General features: G+C 35.3%; 1 protein-coding gene and 1 long non-coding RNA gene across 2 annotated transcripts in view; both read right to left on the minus strand.

The window, feature by feature from the left end:
• Positions 1 to 685: 685 nt before the first annotated feature.
• LOC144222529 (erythroid membrane-associated protein-like) lies at positions 686 to 6,195 on the minus strand. The gene is made up of 4 exons (XM_077753043.1): positions 6,183 to 6,195; positions 3,051 to 3,071; positions 2,950 to 2,973; positions 686 to 1,264 (listed from the first exon to the last, which is right to left on the minus strand). Exons 1-4 carry the CDS (start codon positions 6,193 to 6,195, stop codon positions 825 to 827), a joined length of 498 nt encoding a protein of 165 aa, XP_077609169.1. The 3' UTR covers positions 686 to 824.
• Positions 6,196 to 10,349: 4,154 nt separating this feature from the next.
• The window catches only part of LOC144222530 (uncharacterized), a 32,463-nt gene continuing 31,342 nt past the window's right edge, over positions 10,350 to 11,470 (minus strand). The window contains exon 3 of the long non-coding RNA XR_013332423.1: positions 10,350 to 10,371. This is a non-coding gene — a long non-coding RNA (uncharacterized LOC144222530). The remainder of the gene's footprint in view (positions 10,372 to 11,470) is intronic.

Genomic DNA, 11,470 nt, shown 5'->3' on the forward strand with positions numbered 1-11,470 from the left:
GGCCTTGAATAATCATCAGGTAAATTCTACAGCATGGAAACCAAATAAAAAATTGTTGGGGCGCCTGGGTGACTCAGTCGGTTGAGCCTCTGACTTCGGGTCAGGTCATGATCTCACAGGACGTGGGTTCAAGCCCCACATCTGGCTCTGTGCTGACAGCTTGCTCAAAGCCTGGAGCCTGCTTTGGATTCTGTATCTCGCTCTCTCTCTGACCCTCCCCTGCTCATTCTCTCTCTCTATCTCTCTCTCTCTCAGAAATAAAGAAAACAAATTAAAAAAAAAACATTGGTGTCCATTAACAAAAGACGTATTGGGAAATGGAATGATAAAAAATTATAAATTATGCCATCAAAATGATTTTAGATTTATTTGAAAGGAAAAGACCATCATCCTAATCATATTAAATAAAACTATATATGTACATATATATGTACATATATAGTTTTATTTAATAAATAAATGCACATATATAGTTTTATTTAATATATGTATTTATTTAATATATACATATATAGTTTTATTTAATATATGTAAATAAATCAAACATTATATATAGTTTTTATATATAGTTTTATTTAATATATGTAGTTTTATGCCTGTATATATATATTAGAATATTATATTAAAATAATTACAAACTTCATATATAAACCCCTAGTTTCAACAGATTCAAAATAGGGCAATTTCTCCTCAGTCACACAGAATATCTTCTTCCTGTGGCTTTTCTAATATGTCTAATGGGAGGATGGTGAGAGGGTATTCGTTTTGCCCATTGTAGAGGGGTCCAGGATAAAAGTATGGCCTCAGGGAATCTGTGAAGCAGTCTAATAGGTGTAGATGTGAGACAGGTTGGTCACATTATAAAAGGAAACCCTTCCAGCCTCATAGTCCAGGAAGATACCAATAATCTCAAGAGATTCCTCAAGGTGGAGTGTTATCTGTGGATTTGCAAGAGCTTGGTAGTCATTACTTCTCTTCAAGCACATTGTCCAGAACCCAGTCTCTGGGGACACTATGATTTCTCCCCGTCTGCAGACAGAATCCTTACAAATGCCTAATGTCCATTTTATTTTATTTTTCACATTCACTTCCCAGTAGTGTTTACCTTTGGAAAAAAATTGTTCACCTAATACACAGACTAGGTTATCAAACCGCTGTGTTGTTTTGGGTAGTTCCTGCAAGGTAGCAACTGTTTTCACACTTTTCTTTTCATCAGTAATTACGAGATACGGGTGAGCTGTGTTTGGATCCAGGGTAATATTTTCTATGGAAGAACACGTTGTTAGTCTTGGCTATGATCAATAACATTCAACAGTAATTAATGCAATATATAAAAATCCTTCCTCTAGGACCCTTCTCTAGCTTTCCTCAAATGAAGCTGCTCCTTTCCCTCCTTTTTTTATCACCTCAGTTTATCAACTAACACACTTGAGAACTCAATAGTGAGGATTTATCCCCAATGGTGAAAAATGAGTATTTAAACATATAGAATGTTTCCAGTGAATGTATTTTTGCAAAAGGGCAATATTACACTGAATATTCACTACCTGCCTAAAAACAATTATAAATATTTACTTTAATTCAGAATGTTTTGATAATTTAAATTTGGGATAAAACGTCAAATGAGATATAACTAGATTTACTCAATTAATTTTCCTAAAACTGCTTTCAAATAGGTGCAATATTCAGATACGTGGATTCAAAAATAATTTTTGAAATTTTGTATGCTAAGCATATAAATACACAAAACAAAGCTAAAAATGATTCATATATTTACCTAATTACACAGGATTCTGTTAATATACACCATATGTCTTTCTCCCATTAATTAAGTGATCATAGTTGTAAGTAAAACTAAATTCTACTCATATTAGTAAAACCACAAAGAAAATTCTACTAGTATTAAGGCAATATTAAAAATAACTAAGGACTCTTATATGTTAGCACTGTAAATATAAAATTATGTGCACTGAAAGCCATTCCAGCTCACTTGCTCATGGGCGTTTTCCAAAGCAATATCTTGTAACTAGAGTATACTTTTTTCAATTGGTAAAAGTGCCTCTAACATTTTCTCATGAAAATGAGTATTATGTAAACAAGTCATATAAACTGGAGAAATCCTAAGAATATTCATCATATATTTCTTTTTAAAACAATATATGAATACGTGGCATTTCTTTTTCTCAGTGTGTTTGTGGGAGTCAAATGAACCTAGTGTCTTTGAAATCATTAATACAAAGTAGAAAATATAACACAAATGGTTGTTGTTTCTAATATTAAACAGAAATCGTAAATTTGACAATTGGTTAGATGTCAAAAGACTCCTGGTTTTTCAATTTGACAAATTAAATGAAGGACCACCAATTGTGGTTCATTGGCAATTAGTGTCATGTGTCACTAGCCTCATCCTATTGTAGAATGGAGACAGGCTGCCCTTACCCTATTTCCTATCAGCTACCCCTTAGAGACGTTCCCAGTGAATTTCTGGTTTTGAAAATCATGTTCGATGATATCATTTTGATCTATAGTGCTCTGCTTCCCTCCATCACTGAACGTCAGAAGCAGCACCATTTGTGGTAAATAAAGAGCTATCGCTATAAAATAGTCAACAATAAGCATGACAAAATGGAAGTTTTGGAGTAAAAAAAGGGATGTCTGTGCGTATACATGTGTTTGTTTGGTGTGAGTTTTTGAGTTTATTACAGACTCCCCTGTCTAGTGGCCCAGTGTACTGGCTACAAATAAGATCCAGTATCCCAACATTTCAATTTCTAGTTACCTGCATAGCATCGAAGATTTTTCAATCTTAAAAATAAAATAAAATAAAATAATAAAATAAAAGTATAATTTTATTTACAAGATTTAACAGTGAATAAAACAACAAAGAGACGTGTGATCAAAAGGAAAGTGCACGAGTCAGGGCTAGAGGTGGTCATTTTCATTACTCACCTTCTCCCAGCAGTTTTATTCTTTCTGAAACAATGGGACATAGTAAGAGTATGCCTTGAAATATATTTGCATGTCTGCCCTCACAGATAAATATTACTTACCAAGTTTTTCATGAAGCTTTCCTGAAATGCAAAATGACAAATCTTGTGAGAATTTGGTTAGAATTCGTTAACTAGACTCTCTTTTATTAAATTAATGTTTATTTATTTTTGAGAGACAATCAGCATGAATGGGGACGGAGTAGAGAGAGGGGAGACACAGAATCAGAAGTAGTCTACAGGTTCTGAGCTCTGAGATGTCAGTCAGCACAGGACCCAATGCGAGGCTATGATTCATGAAAAATGAGATCATGACCTGAGTGGAAGTGGGATGCTAAATGAACTGAGCCACCCAGGTGCTGCAAGTAGACCCTCTTTCTCATCATTGAGCAAGTAAATTGTTTTGGGGTAAAAACAAGAGAGAGAGACAGAAACAGAGAGATACTGATTGAATTTAAGTTTTGGTTTGGAAAATAGTTATTTAAAGCCTTTTGGCTGCCTTTGTTTTATCATAATTCAAAGAATCATAAGGCAAAAATTTGTCCAGAAATATTCTCTCGTAGGTGTTTGCATTAAGCACATGAACTCCTATAGACTGCCTTCACCAAATAAATATAAATATAAGCCCACTCTCACCACTGTTGTCTAACATAGTGCTGGAAGTCCTAGCATCAGCCATCAGACAACAAAAGGAAATTAAAAGCATCAGAATTGGCAAAGAGGAAGTCAAACTTTCACTCTTCACAGANGAAACTAGCACTGAAAACACCAGTGGAGTTTGGATATAATTTCTTTTTCTCTGGACTTAGAGAATTAAAAAAAATAAATGCAGTTAGTTTTGCTCTAAAGTTTGTTTTGAAAATGCAAATTTCCTAACACATTAAGGAAGAATTTGAGTTTACTGTGAATTTTGCATTTGTTTATGTGTGATTTCTGTGGGATATAAAACTGTACAAAGTTGAATCTAGAGGTGCAGAAATGTATAAAATATAAACACACGCACACACACACACACACACACCATGTATGTATAGTCCTCAGAAGGACAGTTAGATACACCCACCCACAAATTGTATTACAACTTTGTCCTGCCACATCACAGTAACTATAAGATACCAGCTTCACCAGTGGTTCACAGATCCATGCCCTTCCTTTCTTTGGATTTTAACCCTATTTATTTTCTGTTCTTCTTCTCTTTTTTATTTTCTCTTACCATTGTCTATTTTATTATCTTCCTTTGTATCAGTTTTTGGGCATGCTGGTGGAGGGAGGGGCAATATATGCACCATATGTATCTTTCAGCTCTGTTTCATGATAAAGTGACATAAAATTATAGTATTTATGTATTTCCTGACAATTTAACAAGTAGAAAATTCTGTAACCTTTTGCTAGGTTTTATTTTTTTTTAATGTGTCAACAACAACAGTTTTGAGTACCATGCCTGTAATGTTATGTTATGGATGGAATTTGTTTCTATGAAATTCATATATTTTTAACCCCAATGTAATAATATTAGGATGTGGGGTCATTACAGTGGAGCCCTCATGAGTAGGATTAGTGCCTTCATGAGAAGAGCCATGAGCACTTGTTCTTGCTCTCAGCTTCTGCCTTCTGAGAGAACAGTGAGAAGATGGCATCTGCAAAGAAGAAAGTGGACACTCAGACACCTGATGTGCTGATGCCTTTACCTTGGATTTCCCAGCTACCAGAACTTGAGATAAATAAACAAAATGAAAAGGCAAGACACAGAAATGGAAAAAAAATATTTGAAAATCATGATGAAAGAGTTAATATCCAAAAACATAAAAAACACATACAACTCAATGGCAAAAAGCAAACAATCTGATTTTAAAAATGGACAAAATAAATGAGTAAACATTTTTCCACAGAAGACATACAAATAGCAGGTACATGAAAAGACAGTCAACATCACTATCTATATTATTATTATTGTTGTTGTTGTTTATTCATTCACAGAAAATAAGGAGATGTCAGTTGCAACCACATGAATGAAAATCAAACCTGACAGCAGCATGCTAAATGAGGTAAGTCAGAAAGAGAAAGGAAAATACTCTGTGACATCACTTATATATAAAATTTTAAAGAATGAAATCACAGAAACAGAGAATAGAGTAATGATTATCAGAGACTGGAGGAAGTGGGAATTTAGGAGATGTTGTCCATAGGTATAAACTTAAAACTGGCAATGAATAAGTTATGGAGATCTATTGTACAGCATAATTATAGTCAATACAGTATTATAAACTATAATTTTGCTAAGATAAGAGATCTTTATTTTTCTTATTCACTCAATAAATAAATCGTAAATATGCAACATTATGGAGGTGTTAGTTAATGCCTTGGTGATAATTATATTGCAATATGTAAGTGTATGAAATCAACATGTTGTATATCTTTAACGTACACAATGTAAAGTGTCAATTATATCTCAATAAAAAGATAAAAATATAGGTACTATTTTTTATTAATGCTATAAAGGGCTATTTTAGAGTTGCTAAGAGACTAAATTTTAAGTATCCTTACCACAAAAAATAAAGGATAATTATGTGATGTTATATTAATGTGAAAGTTATTAGCTTATATATTGTGGTCATCATATTACAATACAGAAATATATCAAGTAAAAGAAAGTAGAATTCTTATGGATACAAGCTTTGCCAGATATAATGTTTAATATTTCTTCAATAAGTACTTGCAATTAATATGCGACTTAAGAATATTTAATCCCAGTTATCAACAGAGCTCTTTTATCCTTTCCAAAAATTTTGTATTCACTAGAAAACAGGTTTTTTTTAAAAAAATAGTATTTATTAATTTTTAGAGAGAGGGAGAGAAAGCATGTGTAAGCAGCAGAGGGGCAGAGAGGAAGGGTGAGAGAAAATCCCAAGGAAGCTCCACACCGATGGTGTAGAGACTGACATAGGGCTCAAACTCCTGAACTGTGAGATAATAACCTGAGCTGAAACCTGGAGAAAGATGCTCAACTGACTGAACCACCCAGGAGCCCCCAAATTAATTTATTTTAAATAAAGTCTACTATCAATATGTGAGTACATCATGCATTCATAATAAAAAGGTGATTTTATTTTATAATGCAGACAATGAACACTCTTCTAAGAAAATTATAACAGTTCCGGTTTTGGAAAGATGGCGGGGGAAAAGGAAGTTTCATACTTCCTGCCAGCATCTGTCGAAGAGTGGAAGGCTAAAGCCAAAGGATTCATAACGTGAAGAGTCTGGGAGAAAAGGAGACAGAGTCTACTAGGAAGACAGCCTCAGAGCGTTAGTGCAAACTGGGCGAAATAAAAATGGGCAGGGACATGGAGGGGAGGGAGCCCTTCTTGTGGAAAGACAAAGGGAAGAGAAAGAAATGATGAAAGAGAAATGATGAAATAGAAGAATTCTCCTCAAAAGAAATCACAGGTAGAAGTGAGAGCTAAAGAATTGGTCAAAACAGATACAAGCAACGTAACTGAACAAGAACTTAGAACAGTCATAAAATCAATCGCTGGGCTTGGAAAAGGCATAGAATACAGCAGAGACGCTATTGCTGCAAAGATCATGGATCTTAAAAATAGTTATGATGAATTAAAAAATCCTATAATTGAGGTAAATAATAAAATGGAGGCAGCCACTGCACGAACTGAAGAGTTAGGGAGAAGAATAATTGAATTAGAAGATGCAATTATAGAAAAAGAGGAAGCCAAGGGAGAGATAAACTGATCCAGAAGTATGAAAGAATTTGGGAACTGAGTGATGCAATCAAACAGAACACTATCTATATCATAGGAATTCCTCTAGAAGAAGACAGAGAGAAGGGGGCTGAAAGGGTATATGAACAAATTATAGCTAAGAACTTCCCCAATCTGGGGAAGGAAACAGACATTGAAATCCAAGAGACACAGAGAAGTCCCTTCAGATGTAACTTGAATCGATCTTCTGTAAGACATAAAATAGTGAAAATGGAAAAATATAAGGACAAAGAGAGAATTCTGAAAGCAGCTAGGGATAACAGAGCCCTAACATACAAAGGGAGAAATATCAGAGTAGTGTCAAATCTATCTACTGATACTTGGTAGGCCAGAAAGGAATAGCAAGAAATCTTCAATGTGATGAACAGAAAAATATGCAGTGAAGAATCTTCTATCCAGAAAGTATGTCATTGAGAATAAGGAGAGATAAAAGTCTTCCCAAATAAACAAAAATCGAAAGAATTCGTCACCACTAAACCAGCCCTATAAGAAATCCTTAGGGGTGGGGGGGTGCTCAATGAAGGAAATGTTGCAAGGAACACAAGGTACCAGAGACACCACTACAAGCATGAACCCTACAGAGAACACATTGACTCTAAACCCATAATTTTCAATAATAACACTGCATGGAAATCGATAAAATTCTCCAATCAAAAGACATAGGTATCAGAATGGATAAGAAAACAAGATCCATCTATTTGCTGACTACAAGAGTCTCAATTTAGACCTGAGAACACCTTCAGATTGAAAGTGAAGGGTTGGGGAACTATCTATCATGCTACTGTAAGTCAAAAGAAAGCTAAAGTAGCCATAATTATATCAGAAAAACTGGACATTAATGTAAAGGTGATAACAAGAGTTGAAGGAAGGCATTTTATAATAAATACAGGGTCTAGCCATAACGAAGAGTTAACAATTATAAATGTCTACGCACTGAATTCAGGAGAACCCAAATAATAAAACAATTACAAACATAAGCAATCTTACGGATAAGAATGTGCTAATTGCAGGGGACTTTAATACTACACATATAGCAATGGATAGATCAGGTAGACCAAGAATTACTAAAGAAACAATAGTCCTGAACTACACATTGAACCAGATGGAGTTGACAGATATATTTAGAACTCTACATCTCAAAGCAGTAGAATTCACTTTCTTCTTGAGTGCACACGCTACATTATCCAAGATAAAACAAATACTGAGTTAGAAAACAGCCCTTACTGAATATAAAAGAATCGAGATCATACTGTGCATGCAATTTATTATTCAACACATCTCCAAAGGCAGGGAAATCAAAAAAAAAAAAAAAGGAACTATTGGGACCTCTTCATGATAAAAACAAAAAGAAACAGAAAAGGCACTCTGCATAGCAAAGGAAACAGTCAATAAATAATAGGCACCCGATGGAATCGGAAAAGATAGTTGCAAATAACATATCGAATAAAGGACTAGTATCCAAAATCTATAAGGAACTCACCAAACTCCACACCCGAAAAATAATCCAATGAAGAAACGGGCAGAAGGCATGAACAGACATTTCTCAAAAGAGGACATCCACATGGCCAACAGACACATGAAATGATGCTCAGCATCCCTCCTCATCAGGGAGATACAAATCAAAACCACACTGAGATACCACCTCACGCCAGTCAGAGTGGCTAAAATGAGCAAATCAGAGAACTCTAGGTGCTGACGAGGATGTGGAGAAACGGACACCCTCCTACACTGTTGGTGGGAATGTAAACTGGTGTAGCCCTTCTGGAAAACAGTGTAGAGGTTCCTCAAAAAATTAATAATAGAACTCCCCTATGATCCATCAATAGCACTGCTAGGAATTTACCCAAGGGATATAGGAGTGCTGATGCATAGGGGCACATGTACCCCAATGTTCATAGTAGCAGTCTCAACAATAGCCAAAACATGGAAAGAGCCTAAGTGTCCAGCAACTGATGAATGGATCAAGATGTTTTTTCTGTGTACAATGGAATAGTACATGGCAGTGAGAAAGAATGAAATCTTGCCATTTGTAGCAAACGTGGATGGAACTTAAGGGTGTTATGCTGAGCGAAATAAGTCAGGCAGAGAAAGACAGATACCATATGTTTTCACGTACAGGTGGATTAGGAGGAACTTGACGGACGACCATGGGGGAGGAGAAGGGGAAAAGTAGTTGGGGGTGAGGGATGGAGACAAACCATGAGAAACTTTTGAATGCTGAGAAGAAAATGAGGGCTGATAGGGGTGGGGGGAGAGGGGAAGTGGGTGATGGGCATGGAGGAGTGCACATGTTCAGATGAAGATTTGGTGTTAAATGGAAACCAACTTGACAATAAACTAAGAAAATAAAATTAAATTAAATAGAAACAAATACTACTCACCGTTCTGTTCAATTATGAGCTTTGTGCAATAACAAAATATACAATAAATAATTCAACAAATTGTATACGGAGGAATTTCTAAAGAAACAGACTTTACTCAAATCTTTCAACCTCTGACATGGTAAAATATTAGCCAAGTAGTTGAAAGTCAGTGCTATAGAGGAGAAAAGAAAGAAAAAAAAAGGAATCAGGAATTGGATCCATCAACTCAAATAGATCATTTCTAAGAGACGTGGAATATCATAAAATATGCTCATAAATCTATAATTTATAGTCTCTTTTCTTCAAGAACTAAGTTGGTCCATGCCCCTCCATCTGCTGATTGTGTGGAGCTCATCACAGGTTATTTCCCAAACTAAACTGATCCAGAACACATGGGATCTGAGCTTCCAGAGACAGGAACAGGATCAGTGAGCCTATGGGATGGGAATATATCCAGAGTCAGAAAAAACAGAAACAACCCATCAGTCTTCATCGCTCATCCCAAGAATTCCTGGGCATTGAAAAACAACTTCTCCCTGATGCTTTAAAGCTTTTATCATGTATTACTGAAGAAAATACAAACATCAATTCATACCTTGGAAACTCGTCTACTGGACATGGGAAAAGATTTTAAAATATGAGGTCCTCAGAGAATGTTAGAAAGAATTGGCAAACCGAAGGATGTTTTGAAAATGCAGATGAGAAAAAAAGGTTGTGCACATGTATTTTTTACAGACGCTTCCTTTCCTCAAATCCAATGAAAGTGTGTTAGCAAGTAAAACTTACACTGCAACTAATAAAAAATCAATAATAATAAAATAATAAAAGTGACAATTCCTAGCATTAGTAGAGATTGGGTGATGGACCAGGCTGTGCTCTGCATTCAAATGTAGCACCATGTGCCTATTCACGATTTTTGATGGGTTTACTGTAGACCTATGTTTAGTACTTTGCCCAGGTATTAACCAGCTTCTCTTCTCTGTAGAATCGAGTCAATATTTGCACCTTCTAGAGATTATTAACATAACAGTCCAACAGAGTTCATGGACTTTTAAACAAGCAAATTAAGACAAAAGGAGGGAAATACACAATTCCGAATTCCTAATTGGTATTTATTTCCTTCCATTTTTACTGACTGTTTTCCTCTTCAGTCTATCCTTAAAAGAAGAAAAGGCCGCACCTTTTGGTATCAATCAGATAAACACAAGGAAGTAATGAATGACTTACCGTATTTTTCCTGGAGTTCACCTTTAAGAAGGAAAAAGAGAAATAAGTTAGAGAGTGACACTAAAAATTCTGACAGTTCATTGCTCTCTGAAGGTGGGAGTTGGAACGTATGTATTTTGTGTGTGTGAGCCAAGTGCTATGCAAGTGGATAACAAATAAATACAAGTTTCACCCAAGTGAAAGTACTTGACAGAGTTTTGAGAACCTGTCCCACGATTCAGAAGGGTCTGAGACATGACCCTCCAACAGTGCCCAGGGCGATATCCTCCAGAGAACAGTGTGGCTTGTTGGGTGGTTATTTAGTGGTTCTGAGCTGCACTCCATTCAAATATCTCCAAAACACAATCTGTAACAATTATTAAAATATTCTCTTAAGTTTTTCAAAATGTTTCAATTATTTCTCTGAAATTAAATATTATAGATATGACCATTGTAGGAGGTCATTCAAAGAGAATGAGAGTAAGGTATATAAATTCCAAATCGTATGCCTGTGCTTAGGAGAGTGAAAAATGTGGTTAATTTAAACCCTCATTCACCCAGGAAGAATTTTAATGGAAGAACGGTTGATATGATACACATTATTAATTTTTTGTGTACAACATAGTGGTTCTATACTTAAGCATTTTATGAAATTATCCACAAAATGTTATTTTATGTCACCATTCAAAGTTCATAGAGTACAATTGACTGCTTTATTTATGGTGTATATTACATACCCATGTTTTATTTATTTTCTAACTGGAAAACGGAATCTTTTAATCTCATGTACCTGTTTTATCCCCATCACATCCCCTAAACAACTACCCGTTTGTTTTCTGTATTTAAGAATGATATCTGTTTTGTATTGTTTGAGAGTTCGTTTTGATATTTCTATTTCAGATATAAGTGAAATCATAGGGCATTTGGTATTCCTCATCTGATTTATTTCATTTAGCATTGTACCATCTAGGTACACCCAGGTTGTCTTGAATGACAAGATCTCATTTTTTAAATTTTTTTTTTAATGTTTTATTTATTTCTAGGAGAGAGAGAGAGAGAGACAGCGTGAGCAGGGAGGGTCAGAGAGAGAGGGAGCCACAGACTGAAACAGGCTTCAGGCTCTGAGCTGGCAGTCAGCACA

Source organism: Crocuta crocuta, unplaced genomic scaffold (assembly GCF_008692635.1).
Source record: "Crocuta crocuta isolate KB4526 unplaced genomic scaffold, BGI_CrCroc_1.0 scaffold718, whole genome shotgun sequence".
Taxonomy (NCBI): Eukaryota; Metazoa; Chordata; class Mammalia; order Carnivora; family Hyaenidae; genus Crocuta; species Crocuta crocuta.